The 25,345-nt window shown below is 36.2% G+C and overlaps 1 protein-coding gene across 9 annotated transcripts in view; it reads right to left on the reverse strand.

Moving 5' to 3' along the window:
• The window catches only part of Birc6 (baculoviral IAP repeat containing 6), a 187,016-nt gene that overhangs the window by 52,312 nt on the left and 109,359 nt on the right, over nucleotides 1–25,345 (reverse strand). For all 9 annotated transcript variants that reach the window (XR_007211930.1, XM_048353168.1, XM_048353167.1 and 6 more), the window contains 16 exons: nucleotides 24,807–24,933; nucleotides 23,030–23,140; nucleotides 22,092–22,225; nucleotides 20,588–20,715; nucleotides 17,903–18,465; nucleotides 16,701–16,876; nucleotides 15,201–15,297; nucleotides 14,889–15,083; nucleotides 13,509–13,709; nucleotides 8,993–9,272; nucleotides 7,504–7,760; nucleotides 7,171–7,279; nucleotides 2,811–3,032; nucleotides 1,275–2,058; nucleotides 699–842; nucleotides 160–289 (listed from right to left, as the gene is read on the reverse strand). Coding sequence is in view for 8 of the 9 variants with exons in the window: in XM_048353168.1 (XP_048209125.1) it covers nucleotides 160–289; nucleotides 699–842; nucleotides 1,275–2,058; nucleotides 2,811–3,032; nucleotides 7,171–7,279; nucleotides 7,504–7,760; nucleotides 8,993–9,272; nucleotides 13,509–13,709; nucleotides 14,889–15,083; nucleotides 15,201–15,297; nucleotides 16,701–16,876; nucleotides 17,903–18,465; nucleotides 20,588–20,715; nucleotides 22,092–22,225; nucleotides 23,030–23,140; nucleotides 24,807–24,933 (3,658 nt within the window). In the remaining variant the exon portion in view is untranslated. The remainder of the gene's footprint in view (nucleotides 1–159; nucleotides 290–698; nucleotides 843–1,274; nucleotides 2,059–2,810; nucleotides 3,033–7,170; nucleotides 7,280–7,503; nucleotides 7,761–8,992; nucleotides 9,273–13,508; nucleotides 13,710–14,888; nucleotides 15,084–15,200; nucleotides 15,298–16,700; nucleotides 16,877–17,902; nucleotides 18,466–20,587; nucleotides 20,716–22,091; nucleotides 22,226–23,029; nucleotides 23,141–24,806; nucleotides 24,934–25,345) is intronic.

Raw genomic sequence — 25,345 nt, forward strand, 5'->3', positions numbered from 1 at the left:
ACTAGGCCATATCCCCAGCCCCGATTGAATTCTTAATCATACTTCAAACTACAAAGATAATTTCACCTGTTCTTTTCATTAACTGGTTGCTCAGAAGAAACAGTAAAATAAAATGCCAATGTAAAGTTAGAGAAAAGTTTATGCTTAGTTTTGACTTGCCTGACACTCTATCAAGAACATCTGATAATGTTGTTGAGACTGGTAAATGAAGAGTACGAAATTTGTGGCCTGCTCCATACATTGGATGCTGGATGATATGGCTAGTTGCATTAATTCTACCCTTGTATAGCTGAAAAATCAAGAAATTCAGTCAATTTTATAGAATGGGTATCATTATGAATCAATTTGAAAAGCACACAAGAATAAAAATGTTCAATTAGGCCATAAAGGTAGCTATTTTATATATTTCCTTAACTATGTTGTCCTAAGATTTGCTGGTAAAATTTTGCATTTAAACAGTATATCCAACATTTTATATATGTTCCCCCCAAATTCAAACCATAGTACTCAAGTTATAATTGTTATTCTAGGTAAGGGCTGTTGGCAGTTATTCTAGTAAGATATTCATTTAAATCCTGTCATTAAGTATAAAGTTTCTCCTATTTTCAGTTTGTTACATTAGAAATTAAAATAACATGAATAATTTGCAAGATCCAAAATGAAACTACATACTGACATTAAGTGTTACTAATACTTACTGGACAAGGAGACTGGAGAAACATCGTCACCTTCTCATCTTCCAGCATCAACTGTAAAAACAGTCTTCGTACAAACCCTGAAATGTTCCCAGATGTTGGAAGGTTACTCCTTTGAGGAGCTGTCTGAAATAATTCACAGAGAACCTGGCAAGAAAAAGATTTTCAATACTCAATGTAAGATTCATGTGTTTCTATTCTTGAAATAAATCTAGCTCTCAAGATTTCTGGCCACATAACTTATTATAATAAATCACCTTTCATATCCGGATCCTCCTATATGAAACCAGTCACAGCAATTTGGTTATTACCAGAATACAATTCCTAACTGCAAACTATGGCACTTAATAGACACTGTCAAGCGGTCAATCCAATTCTAACCTAAATGTTATTTGGGGTGGGGGGTGGGGCTGTTCATTTTAAAAATTGGAATTTTGTTTTCCAAATAGTCTAATCATGAAGAACAACTTACTCCAATACTTTGCTATTAACCTTAATATATGGTCCCTGATCACCTAATTTTATATGACATACTAAAACAAGAAGGCAACTAAGCCTGAGATATTTTTTCCTCCTTACCTGTGCCATGAGTTTTTGATTATTAGGGTGGCATGAAATGCATTGCAGAAAGAATGCAACGGTTGCATTCTCAATTGCTGTCCGCTGTTGAGTAGTCAATCCTGTTGTAGCAGCTGAAGAAAGAGATGCTGACCTTGCGCTGGTGGTCTGTTGTGCACCTAAATTATGACCTCCAGAAGTGGACCCAGAGTGACATAATAAAAACAGAAGTGCTGTCCATAGTGGATTGACTTCAGAACCACCAAGCCAATCTTTCATAATATGGCTATTGCCAACTTCTGTCAAAAATCTAAGGATTGGAGCAACCAAGTCTGCTGTGATAGGCATCTTATTACAATGCTGTGGAACATGATGCCGCCTGAGTTTGTCCTGGGAAACATCAATTGACTGGGCAATACTTTCTGAGTATGAAATGTGGCTAAAGCAAAAATTAGCCAGACTCCTCACAAGAAGAGAAGGCAAACCTGAGTCTAGTAACTGTTTGATAGCTTCTGGAGACTGAGAAGAGGAAGCAAGGGTTGCCAAATGTGACTCGGTTAGTGCAAGAGGTGCTTGTGCATTTTTAGAGTCATCTGTTAAAGACGAACTAAGATCCTGCTTTTTACTATCATCTGTCATGGAGAGTCTATGGTGACACTGCACTGGAGGAGGGGTAATTCCCATCCATCCCATCAGCAAGGAAAAATAACTGGGATGTATATGACACATGGAACAAAGCAGACTGTCAACGGCTTTCTTCAAAACCATGTTGCAGGGAAGAGACATGGACCAATTAAAAAGCAACCTAGGGAAACAAAATATACCACATTAATGCTATAACATTTTTTACACAGTAACTCATTACTGCTTCAAAGATGTCTATTGGCGATTAAAATATATACTCATAAAAAGTACAGTTTGACATTTTAAATTTTCTATCTATACTTTTCATCCATACTTTTACATTACATATTAAAGAATCTAATGGCTAACTTTATAATTTAAATATAAAGTACTATAGAAACAAATACACAAATCATTCTGATTTCACAAACCAAAGCAGGCAACATTGTTAGTATGTGTCAAAAAAGAAGATGGGCACAGGTGCAGAAAAGTGCCCAATATATTCATATTCAAGGTTTTTAAGGTTCAATTCCTAGCATGGTAAAAAAGAGGAAAAAAAAAAAAGAAAGCTACTATGACTTCTCTTTTTAAAATTACTTTTGATTGAATTCACTATGTTCAAAGTTTTTTGTTTTGAGTTTTTTTTGCCAGGCCCAGGGCTTTGAACTCAGGGTCTGAGCACTATCCCTGGCTTCTTTCTGCTCAAGGTTAGCACTTTACCACTTGAGCCACAGCGCCACTTCTGTTTTTTTTCTATATAGGTGGTGCTAAGGAATCGAAACCAGGGCTTCATGTAAATGAAGCAAGCACTCTACCACTAAGCCATATTCCCAGCCCCAAAATACTATTTTTATCCTACAGACTACTCAATGAATGAAAACCTACAGTGATCTACAAGTTTGGAACAGGAGTTAATATTGTAATCACACTTACTCAAAGAGTTCTTGATCCAATAGTGCTGGTAAATCATATTCTACAAGCAGTTCATAACTATGCCATAGGATTGCTGCTACACAGTGCAAATGAGAAGGGGATGGCATCAGAAGACCATACTCTATTGATGAAGAGCTAGGGCTCACATAGTTCAACCTGCCGCTTCTCTTCATAGCAGCTACTCTTGCAGAATCACTGACCCATTTCAGCAAGGCTTGAATTCTTAAAATAAGAAAGTACATTCCAATAATGCATTAACTGATATTTGATATGAAGAGTACCTTTTCTTGTATGCAAAATATTTGTGACAATAATATACCAATTATACTTGATCTTTTTAACAAAAAAGTGATTCCAGGTTTCAAATAACCTTACCAGTTTTAATTACCAGATTTAAGGTAAGACAAGTATGACTCAGTATATAAGTTGTTTCTTACTGTAATTATAAAAAAAGTACAAATGTCTATAATTACAAGGTAAATAATAAATTGTATACTCTAAATTTTATTTCAACTTATAACAAATATACATAGCTAGAGCAGTAATTTAAGGTACTGTCAGAATCTTGTGAAAAGCAACTAATCTTCACATACCTGGACCCAAAGCAATAAAACCAGTTGTAGCCCCTCAACAAATACAGCCTCAAATACTACCTCACTCCTAATCGAAGAGAAGCCAATGAGACAAAAGACTATTTAAGAACAGAAGAGACTTTAAAGAAAAGAATTAGGAACAACAACAACAACCAAAAAAAAAAAAAAAAAGCTGAGACTTACTGTCAGCTTTTAAACACCATATTTGCTTCCTTTCATATTTATGGCTTATAACACAAGACTCTATGCTTCTAGTTAAAGGAAATGAACAGAGAGATTGAATAGTATTTAACAACTCTACCCCACCTGCCCAAGGACTGAAAAATTTACAAAATTTTAATTTTATATGATAGAAAAATAGACAAGTCGGGCTGGGGATATGGCCTAGTGGCAAGAGTGCCTGCCTCATATACATGAGGCCCTGGGTTCGATTCCCCAGCACCACATATACGGAAAATGGCCAGAAGTGGCGCTGTGGCTCAAGTGGCAGAGTGCTAGCCTTGAGCAAAAAAAAAAAAGCCAGGGACAGTGCTCAGGCCCTGAGTCTAAGCCCCAGGACTGGCCAAAAAAAAAAAGAAAGAAAAAAGAAAAATAGACAAGTCAAAAAAAAAAAAACAAGAGGAGGCAATGTGGGATAAATAACATTTATTATTCCATGGAAAGCCAAGAATTCTTGTTATTAGTGTTAATAGTGAGTGTGTATGTGTGTGTGTGTGTATGCACGCATGCACATGCACCAGTGTTGGGGCTTGATCTCAGCGTCTGGGTGCTGTACCTGGGTTTTTTTGCTCAAGGCTAACACTGACACCTGAACCACAGCTCCACTTCTAGCTGTTTGCTGGTTAACTGGAAATAAAGAGCCTCAGCGATTAGAATCTCATGCACCTTCCTGAACCGGCTGGCTGTGAACCATGATCTCAGTCTCCTGAGATACTAAGATTCACCAGTGTACAGCTCATTAGTGTTTATTGTAAAGGTTAAACATTCATGCTATAGAAAGTATTATGCAGAGAAAATAAGTTTAATTTCTTTTTATGATAAAGAAAACTCAAAATATTAAAATATGCTGAAAGTTTTAAGCAACTGAATATGTAAAACTATTTAATAATACTTTTTAAAATACATATTTAAGTCTATTATAATTCAAATTTTCACAAAAATTGGTATTTAATTATTCAAAAACTATTCCAGGCCTGCCATGACAGCACTTGCCTCTAATTCCATATACTGGGAAGGCAGACACTAGAGAAGATCATATTTTCATACTGGGCCAGAAAAAAAAAAAACACACAAGATAATATTAAAAAATAAGGAAGCAAAGAAAGAATGGTTTAGGCAGCTTAGTGGAAGTGGTATGGCACGTGCCTATCAAGCGTAAGGCCCAAAGTCAGAGTCAACACCCTCCCCCGCAACCAATTCCAATATATTTTTAAGTATAAAAGTTTTGCATGGTTTGATAAATTAAAAGGCTTAATTGAAAAGAAGCTAGCCTGTTTCATATTCTAAAGGTATCATGCTGAAATCAACATTCCTTTGTGAAAACAAAACAAAACAAAATTGAACATCTTGAGTCAAGAAAAGATGGAATTAATTACAAATAAGTAAAAGTTATTATGACATTATGTATAAGTACTAATCTGTGCCTTTCCTGTCTGGCATTCTATTCAATACTAGCTAATGTTATACTTTCTAATTTTAGTGATACTGCTTATCTCCACAACCCTGAAGGCAAAAAGCAGGACTCAATATACTTTTCATCTAGTATCTAGTACCATGGTAGGCACAACAAAATTTGTTAGTATTTTAGAAAACAAGGAGTTAATAACAAAATGCCAAACTGCTCAATTTTAAACATAAATTAAGAAAAAAACTATAGGAAACTGATTCAGTAGCTCCATGGTAGACAACTTGCCTAGCATATGTCAAGCTCTGAGTTTGATCCCAAGTACCGGTAAAAGAAAGGAATGGATAAATGAATAACTCAGGGGATAATCTCTACCTAGGAATTACTTATATTACTCACTCTCACAACATAAATATGTTCTATGTAAATAATACACATAAAATGTGAGAATGCCTAGTCAATACTAAAATTGTTTGAAAAGTACTTGGAGGTGCTATTAATTTGAAGGGAAAAGAAGACATCAATCAAATTACTTATTAAAGCCAGGTGCTAGGGGTTCATACCTATAAATCAGAAGGCTGAGATCTAGGATTGTTGTTGAAGCTAGCCTGGTCAGGAAAGTCCCTGAGACTCTTATCTCCAATTAACCACCAAAAAAACAAAAGGCTGTGGCTCAAAGTGGCAGACTGCTAGCCTTGAGCACTCAGGGAGAGAACCCAGCCTTCAATCAGTTCAAGCCCTATGATGGACCAAAACAAAAGAGTTCCTATGTGTAGAAATCACTAAAAGTTAATATGAAGTGTTCACATATTGTTCATATTGTTACTTGGAATAATGTTTAATTTCGTAGGAAAAAAAAGAAACCATCAGCAAGAAGCTGTCAACAAACACTATAAATCATAAATAATCATATTTATGTCATGATAGCATTATTAATGTAATCAAAGTACCCACTATAAACACAATTCTTCTATATTTATATGCAACTATACCACCAAAGACAGTATGATTATGAAACATTCACCTTACAAAGATCCTATCCTAAGAGTTGTAACTTTTCTACATGCATGAAAGATGAAGATCAGGCTGTGCAAAAAGTCCCAAAATACCCACACTTCAACCAATAGCTCTGATTCGGTGTCACACAAAACAAAACACATGAAAACTACAGGGAAAGCTGAGATCAAAAGGATTATAGTTACCTGCCAGACTGAGCAAAGGCATTAAATATAAATGGATTGATCAGGTTGGCCTGGGCAAAAAGCACAACCCTGTCATAAATAGAAATCAGAATAAAAACGCCTATAGGTATGGCTCAAACAGTAGAGTACCTGCCTGACAAGCCTGAGATCCTAAGTTCTAACTTCAGTGCCAGAACCCTGAAAAAAAAAATTGTTTTATTGCACTTTTTTCCTCAATAGCAATACAGATTAATTAATAATTAATTATACATGAAAACTGGATCCCTAGTTTCTCAGGAGGCTGAGATCTGAGAATGGCAGTTCAAAACCAGCACTGGCAGGAAAGTATGAGGTCTTATCTTCAATAAACTATCAACATGCCTGAAGTGGAGCTGTGGCTCAAGTGGTAAAGTGCTATTAGCCTAAAGCAAAGAGCTCTGAGACAGCACCCAGGTCCTGAGTTCAAGCCCCAAGGATGGCATGCAAAGAAAGACAGACAGACAGACACACACACACACACACACACACACACACACAATCTGAGTTGGAATTTTCTTAAAACTTGTCCAAATATATGAAAATTTATTTCTAATATTCATTAAAATCTTTAAAGTTTGTGTCATGTCAAGTATGTACGTAGATGTAGAATATTTTATGAGTACTGTCTTCTAAGAGATCTCTTAAGAATAAAGAATTTTGGGGCTACGGATATGGCCTAGTGGCAAGAGTGCCTGCCTCATATACATGAGGTCCTGGGTTCAATTCCCCAGCACCACATATACAGAAAATGGCCAGAAGTGGCGCTGTGGCTCAAGTGGCAGAGTGCTAGCCTTGAGCAAAAAGAAGCCAGGGACAGTGCTCAGGCCCTGAGTCCAAGCCCCAGGACTAGCCAAAAAAAAAAAAAAAAAGAATAAAGAATTTTAAGGTATATTCACTACAAACTTCTGTGAACATATATGTACCTGTCTTTTGTTCCAGGATCCTGAGTGGTACCAAGCTGGTAAAGAATATCTATTGTAGAGTCAGAAGAAAGTCCATTTAATCTTCCAAAAAGTAAAGGGCTGTTCAAATCTTGCAAGAAATGAAAATAATAAAAAGAACAAGGTTGTTAAATAAGCATACCTGAAATGGAAAAATCTGTGTAGTTTTTTAGTTATAATGCTACAAATAGTTCTATAACTTCCAACAAAACAAACTACAATAACAAAGCTATGAGAGAAATTAACTTCAGAATCATAAAGATCACAGTTTCATTGTGATTACTCTGAAGGTTAAAATAACAGTTTCATTGTTACCTGTAGGATCACTGCCTGATGCAGCACAATTCCTCAAAAGAATGTCTATAAGCTTCAGGCCAATTCTAGTAGACTGAAGACCTATTTTCACAAGAACCACCTCAATGTTGGGTGAATGCATTCCACAGTAAGGTGACATCAACAAGGCAGCACAAGTCTGTAACAAATTAGCAGTGGGTGCAGCTGCACTGGCCATCATTCCTTCCAGATCACTTATGTGAGTAAGGCAATGATGTAATAACCGTAGCCATCCAATACTGAAATATACAACGTATGTATGGTAAATACAGGTAGTTCAAATTACTTCAGGGATAAAAGAAAACGTCTTAATGATATTAGCACAATTTCTTCACAGGCTGGCTTTGAACCTTGATTCTCAAATCTCAGCTTCCTGAGTAGCTGGGATTACAGGAGTGAGCCACTAGCACCAGGCTTTTAAAATTGTAAAATCTTTACACATTGAGAATAGAAGCTAATTCTTTTTTTTTGTTGTTGCTAATTCTTAATAAAATGGCTTAAACATAAAATCTATAAAATGGTCAGGCATCAAAAATTACCAGAAAATCATTACTTACAGCATATATTCAGGCCCTTCCTTTTCGGATTCAGATATGACATTTTTTAACAACTGACTTTTACAGAGACTAGTTAGTTCCCTGTCTCTAGATTAGTTAGAATGGATAAGGCATATTCTTGCTTCTTAAAACAGCAGCGGCCAGGAGCTGGTAGCTCATGCATGTAATACTAACTGAGATCTGAGGATCAAGCAAGGTTCAAAGCCAGCCTAAGGAAAGTCCATGGCATTCTTATCTCCAATTAACCACTAGAAAACCAGAAGTGGTGCTGTGGCTCAAAGTGGTAGAACACTAGCCTTGAGCTGAAGAGCTCAGGGATAGCCCCCACCCATAGTTCAAGCCTCATGACTGACCCACCCCCCACCCCCAAAAAAAGACAGGTGGAAATTCCTATAATGAACTATGATCTAAACAAACCAGAACGTACAAATATAACATAATGTAAGCCAACTCAAAGATTAAACACATATAAATGACCATTTTATTGATTTGCTTGTTTATGCCAGTCTTGGGGCTTAAACTCAGGACCTGGGCACTGTCCCTGGTCCTCTTTGTGCTCAAGGCTAGCACTCTATCACTTGGGCCACAGCGCCACTTCTGGCTTTTTCTGAGTAGTTTATTGGAGATAAGAGTCTTGAGAACTTTTCTGCCTGGGCTGGCTTCAAACTGCAATCCTCAGATCTCAGCCTCCTGAGTAGCTAAATTGCAGGCATGAGCTACTTGGTGCCCAGCTTAAAAATGACCATTTTAATGACTTAGTGTTCTGCTTCTACAAAATTATTGCTTAATAAATACACCTAAATTATGATAGTACATAAACACCTAAAGAACAAAGAGCTTATAATACATACAAAATATATTAATTTCAAACAAAAAAGCACAGAGAACCTTTTTTTAGGAATGGAAAGATATACCTTGTTTTAGAAACCTGATCTTCAGATGGAAGAAAGGGATTATTAACTGTTGCTGAAGAAGTGGTGCCAAAAGCAGTGAGGCCCAACAATTTGATCTGTGAAAGGCCTAATGTGCTGGCATCTCGTGGACGATGTAGTCTAAGGCAGACAGCAGAAGCTACCTCAGCTTTCACAAGCTGAATTTTTATGTAGGTTAGACCACTTGTGACAACAGGAGTAGAGAGAGGTAGCATGTTTACACCATCTGCACTCACTTCAATAGACACTGAGGATGGACAAGCTATAGAAAGAAAAAAAATATGAACACTCACACAAACAAGGTGAACTAGATTTCATAGTCTAATTGTTTTAATCTTATAACACCAAGCTTTCATTTACATTTACTATAAACTCAGCCACAAAAAAAAAAATTCTAGAGCAAACCATAACTCATTATTGACTTTCTTAACAATAGATTTTGGAACTATTTTGCAATATCAAATATAGATATGATCATCCAGACAGACACTGATGTCGCATACCTCCAACTGAAGGTACTCAGGAGGCTAAAATCGAGAGGCATAGTAAAAGTTAGAAGCCGGCCTAAAGAAAGAAGTCAGGAGACCCAGTCTCCCAATAACCAGCAAATAGGATGGCTCAAGTGGTAGGCAGCCAGTATATCAAGCAAGTCAAGTGAGTATATGAGGCCCTGAGTTCATACTCCAGTACCACTATAAAGAAGAGCCCCAAGACTGAGAGAGAGAGAGAGAGAGAGAGAGAAACTTGACCATAATATAATTTTTAAATCATAAACACTTTAATATTCACCTAAAAACCTGAAGATGTTCAATTCAATCATGCTAAATCCTCTCTACTAAAGAAAAAATAAAACCAACGACATAGGCAACACTCTACTATTCCTATTTTGTCCAAAATTGTCATAAACAATATGAAAATGGACTTAATGTTACGAGTTAAAATAGTTTAAATATAAAAGATTGCAACTTAAAATAATTTAGGAAAGGTAGCATGCTGCTGGCTCACACCTATAATCCTCTCTACTGCAGAGGCAGTTCAAAGGAATTAAGTTCAAAGGCAGCCCAGGCAGTAAATGAGACTCTTATCTTGCTTCATAAGCAAGAAATAGAACTATGGCTTAAGTGATAGAGAGCACTAGCCTTGAGGGGAAAAAAAGCTCAGACACAGCAATTAGGCCCTGAGTTCAAGCCTCAAGATTGGAAAATAATAACTTATGAAAGAATAAAAACTATTTTTCTACTAACTCTTTTTTTTGTTGTTGTTGTTGTTAGTCATGGGGCTTGAACTCAGAGCCTGAGAGCTGCCCCTGAGCTCTTTTGCTCAAGGCTAGTGCTCTACCACTTCGAGCCATAGCAACATTTCTGGTTTTTGAGTAGTTAATTGAAGAGTCTCTCTGGGACTTTTCTGCCCCCAGCAGGCTTTGAACAGCAACCCTCAGATCTCAGCCTCCCAAGTAGGTAGGATTATAGGCATAAGCCACTCATGCCCAGTGCCCAGCTCTACTAAGTCCTTATTCCATATTATTATATTCTAAATTTTAACATTAAGTTGAAGTTCACATCTAAGTTTAGATATTGCTTTCAACTCTTATCTTCTATTTCCCTTCTAAAACTGAATGAAATATCCTAACCAATCTTTTAAAAAATTATCATTAAAAGTAATGGTACTCTAATGACACAGTAAGTATCCAGTATGAGAAAATTATTTTATTGCCTATTAATAAACATGGCTACCAACTAAAATAACCTTAATTTCTGGCTTTAATTTCAATTATAAAATAACTAACTTACTAGTGCCAATTAAATGCCAGGCTTACACTAATAGAGAAGTTACAGCGATTAATTTTAAACTTAAGTCAGGCATGATGCCTCACTGTCTGAAAGATCAGCACTTGGCAAAGTAAGGTAGGAGTATTTTGAGTTTGAGGTCAACCTGGGCTACATGGCCAGTTCCTAACCAGCCTGGTCTGTGGGTCTGAGATACTGTTTCAAAATATCGAAAGTAGGGGCTGGGGATATAGCCTAGTGGCAAGAGTGCCTGCCTCGGATACACGAGGCCCTAGGTTCGATTCCCCAGCACCACATATACAGAAAACGGCCAGAAGCGGCGCTGTGGCTCAAGTGGCAGAGTGCTAGCCTTGAGCGGGAAGAAGCCAGGGACAGTGCTCAGGCCCTGAGTCCAAGGCCCAGGACTGGCCAAAAAAAAAAAAAAAACAAAACAAAATATCGAAAGTAGGTCTGAAGTAGCAGTGCATGCCACATCTGGGAGGCACAAGTCTGGAGGATAAAAGTCTGAGGCCAGTGTAGGCAAATAGTTAAGCAAATGACAAGTGTTTGTTTTGTTTTTTGCCAGTCCTGGGGCTTGAACTCAGGGCCTGAGCACTGTCCCTGGCTTCTTTTTGCTCAAGGCTAACACTCTACCACTTGAGCCACAGTGCCACTTCTGGCGGTTTTCTGTATATGTAGTGCTGAGGAATAGAACCCAGGGCTTCTGGATGCGAGGCAAGCACTTTACCACTAGGCCATATTCCCACCACAAGCCTGTGATCTTGACTAGAGGAGTAGGCCAGAAATAAGAGAATCACAATCTGAGGATATACAAAACACTATGGGGGGGGGGGGGAGAACCTATAAGTAAAATGACCAACAAACAAAATTAAGAAAGGAGAGCCAAGAATGTGGTTTAAGTAGTAGAGTACCTACCTAGAAACTATGAGGTTTGGGTTTGAAAACAAGTACCAGCCAAATAAATTTTAATCCAAGACATTTTATATTAACAGACACAATGGACAACAGTAAGCAATCCAAATTTTCATAAGAACACTGTATCTCATCTGAGTACCCTGGATACTGTATATACTGGTATTAGAACTAGGGAAGGGAAAGGGAATATTAAAGTCAAGAGACAAAGGATAAAAAGACAAATGACTCCAAAAGCAATACTTATAAAACCATTTGGTGTAAACCAACTGAACACAGAGAGGGGGGAGAGGGAATAGGAAAGGGAAGAGAGGGGAAATTAGGGAGGAGGTAACAAGTTGTTTAAGAAATGTACCCAGGGCTGGGAATATGGCCTAGTGGCAAGAGTGCTTGCCTTGTATACATGAAGCCTAGGGTTCAATTCCCCAGCACCACATATACAGAAAATGGCCAGAAGTGGCACCTATGTTATTTCCACAGGAGCACAAAATTCATTCAATTTCTGCTCTAATAACTGTCTTACTAAGCACATTGAAGTAGAAAACAACTAAAGTACTTGATTTCCCAAAATGGGCACTCACCACTATCTACACTTCCTATCATAATTCCCACATAGACTTACATAAACAATCTACCTCCCAAGTAAAGCTTTCTTCCCCATTTTAAATCTCTTCTAACTCATATGGAATGCTTCTATTTTGATTTTTACAATATTTTGCTAGGTGCTAATCATTCATTCCTGTAATCCTACCTACTCTTTTATTTACATGCCTATACTCCTAGTCTATTCTTACAAATAACTAGAAAAACACACATATCCTCCTAACTATACCAGGAATTTGCAAATTTCCCCATAGCTCTTCATCCAATTAAGTGACATTTGGTAGCCAAGAATCAATTAACATAACTGAAAGGATTCATTTGAAAATCCTCTAAAAACTGTAATTATCTTAAAAGAATTGGCAAACTCCAAAATTGAAAAAAATTTTACATTAAGGTTTTATTGTTCATGCTCTACATAGTAACTTATTTTCTGAAAACTATTTTAATTATTTACCTTCCAAAGTTACAATAAGCATATTCAATGAAAAATGGAATAAAAAATTATTAAAATGTATTATAACAGAAAATGTTATCATTCTTATTAAGAATTCATTCAAATCTCAAAATATTATAACAATGTTTAAAAAATTATTATTCACAGCCAATGACTCATGTCTGTTATCATAGTTACTCAGGAGGCTGAGATTTTAGGACTGAGATTCAAAGCCCAGTCTAGGCAACAAAGTCCATCCATGAGATTCTTATCTCCAATTAACTACCAAAAAGCTAGAAATGGAGCTGTGGCTCAAAGTGGTAGAGTGCTAGCTTTGAGCACAAAAGCATTCAGGCAGAGTTCAAGTCCCAGGAAAAGCACATTAAAAAAAAAAGTTACAGAGGTAGTTATCTTCCAATTAGAACAGAACAAAACATATAAATAAATCTATACTAATCTCACATTACAGAACAAAAACTGAGAACCAGACCCCCAAAAAAAGCTAAAACAAAAATAGATATGTGGGAACAAACTCCTTTTGGCATAAAATGGTAAAAATAATATATAATTGGACTATATTTCAATGGATTTCATCCTCATTTCAGGATAAATTACTCCGTGGTACTATGAACTATTTCACTAAAAATTGTTCAACAACTATACAATTTACTAATGATATCTAATTGTATCACTATTTGCTAAATATTTTTGTCATTTTTAAGTGTTTCTCATAATTTATTCCCATGATCTTTCTATCACTCACTTGCAAGAGATGCAAGGTGAGGCTGGATGTGTATTTCTTTCAGTAGTACTGCTGATGGAAGGTGAATAGTAAGGTCGCACCAAGCCTCTTCCGGCAGAAATATATAGGACCAAGCAGCAGAGCGAGCTCTTCGGTGGGGTGGTGTAGCCTGCAAAAGCACTTCAGCTGGTTGGGCAGTAGGACTACTAGATGTAATTGTACCTACAGAAGATATTTCAAATACCATGAGAACTTGAAGCAAAATGCAATAAAATACTATGAACTATTGAAATGATAGGTTATGTCCAGCTACTACAAAAAGTATCTGAAAATATGAACATTTGGTGTGCTACTGTACTTTCAGCACTCCGAGAATCACTGTTAAGAGTACTCACAAAACAACATCAGTCAACTGACAAGATGACAAGTTCATTATTCATGTGACAAAAGAAAACTAGTAACAAATCTAGTATAACAATTTTCTATTTACTTAACTAGAAATCCAACATATTTTTCTGTCTTAAAGAGAATTCTGAAACAGTACCCTTTTTATTCTAACATGTCAATGTTTATGAATTACAAATACATACATATGTGTGTATATATAATTTACATTGTATATATATGTAATTGAAAGCACTGTAGTCTGGATAAAGGAGTAAGTAAATTCAAATACATTAAAAAGAAGCTCAGCACTGGTGGCTCATGTCTGTAATCCTAGCTGCTCAGGAAGCTAAGATCTGAGTATCACAATTCCAAGCCAGCCTTGGTAGAAAAATCCTTGACTCGTATCTTCAATAAACTTAAAAAAAAAAAAAAAGTCCCCAGAAATAGAGCTGTGTCTCAATTAGTAGAGTTAGCCTTGAGCAAAAAAACTCACTCAGTGCCCAGCCCATGTTTAAGCCCCAGAACACCACCAAACAGTAAAATAATAATAATAATAATAATAATAATAATAATAAATTTAAATATTGGTTAAGAAGAAACAATTCTCTTCACATTAAAAACAGAGTAAGTTGGCATATGAATTTCTATTTAGCTTCATAAGTTGTACTTCCACATGAAATGGAAGTAAATCTTTTTGTTTTGTTTTGGTAGGTTGTGGGGCTTGAACTCTGGGCCTGGGCACTGTCCCTGAGCTGTTCAGCTCAAGGCTAGCAATCTACCACTTGAGCCATAGTACCACTTCTTAGAAGTAGATTTAATTGTTATAGAGCTCCCAATCAAAGTATTTTAATAGCTACTATCTTACAAAAAAAAAATCAACCTGTTGTATTATAATTAAAATGCATGACAGTCTAACACCATCAACCTACTTCAAGAAATAATTTTGATTCATACCAATAAATTATTAACCAATTAAATAATTTTAATAATATAGTGTAATAACATTTTTCTTACCTAAGGGTGCAAAGTTATGGATCCCTTCTGCATTGTCAGGCTCAGAAGCTAGTATTCTTGTTTTCAAGCTGCTGTCAACAGTTTTATTTGGACCACAATCAAGAAATTTCATAATGGTTGACACCATACTCCTTGCAGTGTTCACAATAGCCCTTGTACTAGTAACCATATTATTGCAAATGAGCTGAACTCCACCTAAATTTACAAAGAATACCAGTGAAAAGTATCTTAGCATAGGTGATCTGTCATAGTCAACTTTCACAGATTACTATAAAATGAGCTTCAATAGTAGTTATTAGAATTTCATCTTACCCATATCATGGAATGCTTTCAAGGCATCACTGGTATCCAGTACTCTCAATATGAACCACAATAATGGTTCAGATAACTGACAGGTAGCAAGAGAGCCCTTAAAAAAAAATAACAAAAAAAAACTTCTGAGTGTAATACTTTTATAGTTAATATTTTAATTAAGAGCCTTAAATGTACTAAATGCAAACCGTCTGCCAAAGTAAGAAATCTTACTTAAATTTTTTAAAAAAGCCAATTATCTCCTCTCTCAATCCAGATAGTGTATTATGCATATGTCCTTCTTTTGCTTGATACTGAAAACTAATATCAAAAAAATCTAGGGCTGGGAATGTGACTTTGCGGTAGAGTGTTGTTGTTTTTTTTAATTTGTTTTGTTTTTGTTGCCAGTCCTGGGGCATGGACTCAGGGCCTGAGCACTGTCCCTGGCTTCTTTTTGCTGAAGGCTAACACTCTACCTCTTGAGCCACAGCGCCACTTACAACTTTTTTCTATATATGTCGTGCTGAGGAATCGAACCCAGGGCTTTATGTATACGAGGCAAGCACTTTACCACTAGGCCATATTCCCAGCCCATCAGTAGAGTGCTTATCCAACACGCATGAAGCCCTGGGTTTGATTCTTCAGTATCACATAAACAGAAAGTGGTGCTGTGGCAGAAGTGGCAGAGTGTTAGCCTTGAGCAAAAGAAGCTCAGAGACAGTGAGTGCCCAGGCCCCAGGACCAGGAAAAAAAAAATTGAAACCTTTTCAAATACATTTGTAGGTTCCAAAGGAGAAATATACATACATTCAATGAATCTTTTAAAAATTATTGCTATGCCCCACTTCAGGAATAGAACCCAGACCTCACACCTGCTAGGCAAATGTTCAACACTTGACATGAGCTCTAAGTATAAAAAAATGACATTTATGCATTGACACATAAAAATGTCAATTAAGAATTTTTAAAATCTTAGAATCTACAGTTAAAAATGGGCTCAAAACTCCATCTATACAACATATGCACATAAAAACTGATATAAGATGGTAAGAGTCTAATTAGTCTCAAAAAATTTGATTTTTAAAATTACAAAATCTAAAATGTAAAGAAAGGCTTTCATTTCCTTTTTTAAAAATTACAAAATTTTCCTTTTTAAAATTATTCAACACCTTTCAACTGGGAAAAAAAACCTAAACATATAGTATAAATCTTGTCATGTAAAAGATCTAGGGAGAACACCATGACATTCAAGTATGCTATTTTTAAGAAGAAAGACAATAAATACTCCCAGATATGATAGATAATAAAAATATCAGAAATCTAAATTTTAAGAACATCTTAAATATGTTATTTTTATATCATTGTGACCATCTTTCACCATTCATATTTCTCACTTGTAGAAATCTTTTTTTTAAATATATGATATCACTACTCTGATTTGTCTGGGTCTTACATATATTTCTCTACTTGAATTACCACAAACTACTTAAATTCATGAAGCTATCGCTGTAGTGAACTTACTTGTCTGCCCATATATCCACAGGCCATGTAGGTTAAAATTGGCTGTAGCATCATGTGGACTGTAGAAGCTTTTTTACTAAGTGTTGTCAGTATGGTAAATAATCCATCCCCAACTGATATGGCATCTAACCCACCATGGAAGTTTTCATGCTTGGTGAGATGTAATCCACTGGCTCCTAATTTAAATAAAAGATTACACATTTTTTAAAAAAAACCTAGATAACCATAAATGTCATTCATAAGAGTCTGAAGAGCCAGCAAGTTTCTAGATTTTCTTGGTTTGAAAGATGCTAGATATCTAACAGTTACACATTCACAAGCACACATGAAAATATCATCCCTAGAGTCTAAAGTATGTATAACAATAATATCCAGTAATTCTTTTTTGAGGTGTATGTTTTTACATGAAATGCTATTATTGTTTACAATAAAAATAAGCTGCTTTGAATAATCGGCTTTATTTCAATAAGAAAATGAGAAAAATAAGTGGAATTAGTATTAATTATGCCTAAAATCTATTAAAAAGATGTGACAAAAAGAAATGCAAACAGGCAAAAATACATCAAGAATTGTTTTTGCTGAAATTTACAATTAATTATTAAAAACTTACATGCAATATATATTAGCTTCCAAATTGATAAACAATTAAATACTATACAAATCTTACAAGTGAAGTATGTAGCATAGAAAAGCAAATAATGCTTAAATTTGACAAATCTCTAATATAAAATGTGACTTCAAACTCTTGAAATCCTTACAGGATTTTATATATAAATTATAGTATTGGAGAATAGTCCTTTCGCAATTTTGAATCATTAACTAAAAGTCTATTTGTTGATATCCCCAGAACTTTTTAGGCTAACATATGAAATTTTTCTATATTTCACTTTCTTTTTATGCAAGGGTGAGGAACATTTTTTTGCCAAAGGCTATCTGAATGTTTTTAATATCACTCTGGACCATACAAAATTATCAATACAACAGGCCACTTGCAACCAATAAGAAGCACTGTCTTGATTTCACTGATGACTTCATGACTTGTGTCAGACATTCTCCATCCCTGGTTTTAAGAGAAGCCACTCTATAAAAGTCTTCACTAATAAACAGCAGTAAGAATGTTAGAATAAAGTTCTTTTACATTATAGGGTAAATATAGGTGATGTACCAGAAACAAGTGGAAGAGTAATATTCTCAATACATACCAATTATCATTGCCATGGCACTGCTATTACACAGGCCTAGAGCAGACAAAATCTGGCTCATAATCTGTTGGTTGGCTAAGACTAAGTCAGCGACATAAGCAGGAGATCCTGGAATAGTAGTACTGCTTCCATTGACATCTTTGCCTCCTGAGACTTTTTCTTCATCTGAAACACTATCTGTTGTATTGGTGGTCACAGATACTCTTGCGCTGTATTCCCTATTGCCTGAAAGAGGCAGCTGTACTAAAATGTTAACAAGTTTTAATAAATCGAACATGAGTTGATCTCTTGTCATTTCACCACAAACTGCTTTTGCATCACCTGGACGAATGAGGTTGGCAAAGAGTCCCCCAAAGCATGCTCGAGCACCCACGGAGCTATCTGATCCACTTCTAGACATTACTTTGTCTGAGCAAGTGATATAGTGGTGCACCAAGAAGGTGACAGATTCTATCACAGCAGAAATAGTACTAACTGAAACAACTTCAAAATTCTGCTCCAGAGTGAATTCTAAGAGCTTCACTTGGGCATCGAGAGGTCCTTGGCCTGTCTGGAAGGCACCCCTACAGAAAGAGAGAAAGAATGAAAATTTAAATAACTTGATGATTTGAAAAAACAACTACCATTAAACAAGGTAGTTAAGAAATAACAACCTCTTGGTATTCATTATCTCACTTGGTAGCTATGCTTCCATCCCTTTCCCAGTCTTCTTGTTCAGGCAGCCTTTTTAAACAAAACCAAAAATGATTCCTTCTTAAAACAGGAAACTAAAGGGTAAGTAAATCAACTATGTCAAGCTGCAAGCTAAAGTATTTCAGTATCAGAAACACTCAACAATGGAATGACCATACTTTACTACAGCTTTAATGACTGATACTGTAAACATTAGCTACTGATTTTATCAGTAATTTAGATTCAATTATTTTATGTATTAAAACTGAGTTAAAAGTTTGCATATAGCCAAATCAGAACAATTTTAGAAAGCATCACTGCCAAATGAAGCAACAAAAAAGCAAATTAGCTAATTAGTCATATATTTTCTTGAATTCAAGATAGAGTTGAAGTAATTAAAGCAACCAAAAATCCTGAAATCCATGAGAAGACAGGCTGCTCCAGGGAAATAGAAAGGGATTTCCTGGGACCAAGTCTGAGAAAAGGAGATACAGGCAACATATGGATAAGATATCTAACAGGCTGCTAAAAGTTTAATATACACCAGGGTGGTAACAGTTCATATCCACTCATAGCCATTTCCCATACCCCTTACTGCCTGACACACCATACCTAGGTGTGTGTATCACGTTTGACTAGTCCTAAGTTGGAACCTTTACAAAAAGGCAGAAAGGAAATGAAATTATATTGCTTTGAAAAGTGTTGGGAGATGAACACCAGTGGCTCACACTTATAATCCTAGCTAATCAGGAGGCTGAGATCTGAGGATCCTGGTTCAAAGGGGAGGGAGTGTGAAATGGAGGGAGGCTGAGATCTGAGAAACCAGGTTCAAAAGGAAGGGGGTGCAAAGTGAATGGAAGAAGGAAAGGTGAGCAAATGTAGTCATTGTACTCTATGTACATTATATTAAGAAATGAACTATGTAACTTGGTAACAAGGATGGGAGGGAGAAATGAGGGGCACCATGGTAGGGGTGACACTGATCAAGGAACATTGTTCTCATAATCTAACTTAAAATACTGCAACCTTTTTGTACAACTAGTTAATAAGAAGGACAATATTAAAAAGGTGCTTTTGTTGTTTTCTGTGCTAGGGGTCTAATCCAGTGCCTTTCAAATAGCTATTCCTTGTACGACCCCAGTACCCATTCGAAGTTTGTATCAAAATAAATGCTAAGGTTTATAAAATATCCTACATAAGCCAGGCACTGATGGCTCACATCTAATCTTAGCTACTCGGGAGGCAGATCTAAGGATCGCAGTTCAAAGTCAGCCTGGGGAATAAAGTCCATGAGACACTTATCTCCAATTAACCACCACCAGGAAATCAGAAATGGCGCTGTGGCTCAAGTGGTAGCTTTGAGCACTAGCCTTGAGTTGAAGAGCTCAGAGACAGTACCCACACCCAGAGTTCAAGCCCCATGACCAAAAACAACAACAACAAAAGATATCCTATATAAGGATGATGGTAACTATTGACTATGACATGAGCGAATCATATACTATGTAAATTAACACTGTGGCTACACAATTTCTTTCCTACTTTCACTTCCCATGTACAGTCTACCACTCCTAGCTTGCCATTGATTGGGGGGGGGGGGGGGGAGATCTTGTAGACTTTTATGACTAGCTGGCCTCAATTCTAGACCTTTCACATAGCAGCCTCCTTAAAGCTATTATTACCAGTGTGAGCTGACAAGCTGCCCAGTATGTTATTTTACTTTTTAAGCTATCTTTTTCACTTTTTTAATTGTAAATAAAATTACTGGTAGCTTTAATATTTCAAAAATACCCCAAATATCCTCAAGACAAATAATAATACATGAAACCATTAAAAGGAAATTTTGATGCACTGTATTTCTTTCACATTACTGAGGGACTTAAAGATTTGCCTTGAAGTAAAATGGAAATAAGAATACACACTAACAAACTCTTCCTCCCAAATGAAAGCATAGTATGTATTTGGAGGCTTACATGTTACTCCTATATCAAGACAGAATACAATGAAATTTACCTTTCTGTTGAAAGTATATGAATTAGCTTCAGCAAAAATTCACTAAATATCTGAGGACATGTTGAAGACAGGTGCACTTGTAATCGGGTCAGAAATTCTTGCATGGCTTGGGTAGCTGTGGGACCAACCTGAAGAGAAATAAATATCCACTAAAAACTGCTTATGAGTATAAATTACAGAATGATTCAAATTTAAACCACCAAATTCCCCATCCCAATCATACTTTCTTCACTATATGCCTTGTCTCACTTATTATACTATCTAGAAAATGCAGTCAATAGAAAAAAAAATCCAACTGTATTGGGATACTTTATTTTACTACCATCTACAATGTATACTAAAGATCAGACTAGCCACTCCAAGTATTCAACAGAATTTAAAATCTGAGCTGGGCACCAGTGGCTCATGGCTGTAATTTTAGGTACTCGGAGGTTGAGATTTGAGGATTGCAGTTCAAAACCAGCCCAAGCAATAAAGTCTCTAAGACTCTTATCTCCAAGAAACTACCAAGAAAAAGCCAGAAGTGATGCTGTGGCTCAAGTGATAGAGCATTAGCCTTGAGCACAAGGAGGCTCAGGGGACAGCACCCAGACCGAGTCCAAATGCAATGACCAGGAAAAAAAGAAGTTAAAAATCTGTGAAGGCAGAGATTCGGTCTTGGTAAGAACTTGTACTTCTAGTGAGGATACTAGGTAGTTCTGCAAATATAAGCTTACTAATATATATGGAATAAATGAAATAAAAGAAGGAAGGCTTATGGAATATAAATTTACATCAGAACTTGATTAATGACAAAGTAAGAATCTTTAAAATAACTAAAAGTGTTAACTTGGAAGCCTCAAAAAAAACTTTCACAAAAGTTAATACAAATATAATTCACATAAAAAATACAAGCAAGTGAATTTTAAATACAACACAAGAAATTCAAGGATATATTGAAATAAATAATGCTATGTCCTAAGCAATAATTTTTATTTTGATATTGCAATACTATACATTTCATAAATTGATTATTGTAGATTGTTAATCTTAGTAATACAAGCCATCAAAAATGATATATTAGCTGGAAGCTGGGAGCTACTCAGAAGTCTGAGACCTGATTTCTATCAAGCACAGGCAGACAAACCTAGGAGACTCTTATCTACAGTTAACCAGAAGAAAGCTACCACTTAAAAGCATGGTTCAAGAGGGAGAGTACCAGCAATGAGCAAAATAGCTGAGTGAAAAGGGGGAAGGCCTGAGTTTAAGCAACGATAATCTCAATCTCTCTCTCTCTCTCTCACACACACAAACACACACACAACACACACCTAAATTCCAAAAATTGTAAATATTTTCCTGACTTTGTATTTCTTAAATTATCCAAAGTCAATGTCAAAGACATATATCTACACCAAAAACTATTTGATACTTTATAAATAATACTTTCACATACTTTTATTTAACAATCTTTTTTTTTTTTGCATGATGATCTGGGCACATCATTAGTTAAAAGCTGTGTTACCTGTGGGCTGTGTTGGTTTGTTCCATGTGGACTGGTGCCAGAAAGAAATTTCACTAGCACGTGAATAAGGTTTGGATCTGAAACCAACAAATGAGCAGTACTCTCCTGAGTCCCAATGACACTGCTGGAACCAGCTAAGAGAAAGATAAAGGAGTAAATAATTCCACCTTAAACAAATGAGCCATAAAACAGAGAAATGCAGTATTTACCAAAACCTTTGGTTCTAAGGAAAACTCACATATTCTCACTAATTTTAAGAGTTCATTCAATCTCCACTCAACTGACAGACCTGGCCTTCATTCTATTTTTATCCACCACATAGGTCCTACCCTGACTAAGAAACTCTCCCCTGACTAAGAAAATATCTTTAGTTTAATGTATATCTTCTTTAGTCAACTGGAAAGGAAATAGGTAAATCCTTACAGACATATTGGAAAGCCTATTCTTTGTAATCCACTCCTTCCACAAATAGAAAGGAGGTCTTCTAAGATTAATCTAGGCAAAAAGTATTCGTTTTTTGCATGTTAACTACATATAGGTTATATTTTATGCATTAATGGTTAGGAAACAGACCAGTTTTCTGGGCTGATTAAACATTCTTTGCATTAAATTTATCTTCAGTTTTAGTGATAACTTTGAACCCATTTTTGGAAAATATAGTCCAAACAGGAAAATAGAATAGCACTTTCATGCTAATCAGTAGTTTAAATAACAGTTTTAACAACGTGAAAGTGCTTTCACCTAATGAAGTTATTCTTGAAAAGACACAGAATCCAATCAAAATGACAATAACCTAAAGATTGAATATGATAGACTTCAAAGAGATTCAAGTCATTTCATAGCTATAATTCAGTCATTTAATAACTGCACTTAAAGAATATGAGAGCATATATATTAAAGTCTCTGTTAGATTTAAATAAATAAAATTGTGAACTTACAATTAAGCTGCATATTTGTCATGAGCGTCAGACTATGAAGCACAAGGCACCACGTCCGAAGTAATGTATTGGGATACCATGCTAGCACAGTGAGAAAGCTACTTATTGATGCTACACAGAAAAGACAAAGAAAAAAACTTTTACTGAGCTGGAAAAATGTAAGAATTTTAAAAATTATAATAATTAAAAACTAAAGAGTATTTCCTTAAATCTCCTCAGTGACTACCCTCTTCACAACATATAAATGGAACCAGTTTCCCATTAAATATAATCCAGCCAGGTGCCAGTCAAAAAACAACCAATACAAAAAGGTTCTGAAGGTTTGGCTCTAGTGGTAGAGTCTCTGGCTAGCAAAGGTGAGGCCCTGAATTCAATGTACAGTACTGACAGAAAGAACAAAAACAAAACAAAAGCTAGCCGCTCAAGAGGCTAATAAGATCTGAGGATCACAGTTCAAAGACAGCCAGAGTAGGAAAGTCATTGAGACTCTTATCTCCAATAAACTATTGAAAAAAAACAAAAAAAAAAACTGGAAGTGGTACTGTTGCTCAAAGCCTTCAGCACAAGAAGCTAAGGGACCAGGGGGGGGGGGGGGCAGGCCCTGAGTACAGGTTCCAACACTGGCAAAACAAAAACAGATTAACAAGCTAAAGGATGAATAAATGCAGTCATTATGGCCAGTGTTTATTATGTAAAAACAGAACCACTCCAGTGTCTCAGGTTCCGGGAAAACTAGTGATTCAGGAGGCTGAGATCTGAGGTTCAGGAGGCTGAGATATGAGGTTCATGGCTCAAAGACAGCCTTTGAGTTTCTCTTCTCCAATTAAGCACCAAAACAGCTGAAAGTGGAGCTGTGGTTCAAGTGGTAGAGTAACATCCAGGTCTTGATTTCAAGCACCAGGACCAGTGTACATGTGTGCGTGCGTGCGCGCGCGCGCACACACACACACACACACACACACACAACCTTGAGGGTAGGGACAGGAAGGGGAATAATGTTTCACAGTTCAAAGCCATCTTGGGCAGGAAAGCCCATGAGACTCTTACCTCTAATAAACAACTCAAAAAAATGAAAGTGGCGCACTATGCCTCAAGTGGTAGAGTGGTAGGTAGCCTTGAGTACAAGAACCTCAAGGACAGTACCCAGGGCCCGAGTTCAAGCTCCAGGACTGCCCTCCCCCGCCCAGAAAAAAGCAATGTATACCTCCCCCAGCTTATAATGGAGGAGTTGACCTGATCGGAATGATCAGGTCAAATAGAGGTCTGGATTCAGGGAGGCTGAGCCAGAGTGCTGAATTTTCCTGCACATCTTTAAAATAAAGGAAGTAATGCTAAACATAAGAGTCTGAATATAGATTCTAATCCTTGAAAATAATCTGGTGAACAAACCAATAAGAGGTATGCATATTTATAGAACTAATCAGAGACTTTCTTCACCCCCCACCCCCATTCCTGGGCTTGACTCAGAGCCTGAACACTGTCCCTGGCTTCTTTTTGCTCAAAGCTAGCACTCTACCACTTGAGCCACAGCGCCACTTCTGGCTTTTTCTGTTTATGTGGTGCTGAGGAATAGAACCCAGGGGTTCAAGCACGCTAGACAAGAACTCTATCACTAAGCCATATTCCCAACCCCAATCAATGACTTTCTAAAAAGACAAAAGAGGGCCAAAAGCATGATCCTAGCATAAACCTAACAAGTGCAAGGAACATTATCTTACAAAAAGCAATGTTAAACCCTTACATAATATAAAATAATGATATTCCTAATGCACCTTACCTTGGTTTAATGAAATAACAGGTATTCGATTAGCATTATATAAAAAAATGTCTGCTCCATTCTCTTTATTTCCAGATGAGCTAGAATTCAGACTCAATGTAAGCCACAATTGGAGAAGTGACTCCAACTAAAAAGAAAAATGGGGAGAAAAAAATAGAAAATAGATATAAATAAAAGTCCTAATTCATAAATTTGTCATGAGTAAAGAATTTTTTATTATTCAAAACATTGACAAGAAAACACAACTCAAAATTCTTAATAAAACAAAATTTAAATTTGCAACTTACCTCACACAAATGTTTACCTAAAATGAAACAGGTGATTCAAGTCCTTAAATCAGAGGGTGGTAGAAGACTATACTTAGTGGTATTAAAGAACAAATACAAGCAGGGAAGGGGTATACAAATGAAGGAGGAAGGTTGAGTAAATACCATCATTATGTTCAATGTATACTATGTAACTTCAGGGAAGGGGTGGAATGGGGGAAAGGGGAGAGAACAATGGAAGGAATGATACTGACCAAAACACACTGTACTCAT

The sequence above is a fragment of the Perognathus longimembris genome, chromosome 8 (genome assembly GCF_023159225.1).
Source record: "Perognathus longimembris pacificus isolate PPM17 chromosome 8, ASM2315922v1, whole genome shotgun sequence".
NCBI classification, from domain to species: Eukaryota; Metazoa; Chordata; class Mammalia; order Rodentia; family Heteromyidae; genus Perognathus; species Perognathus longimembris.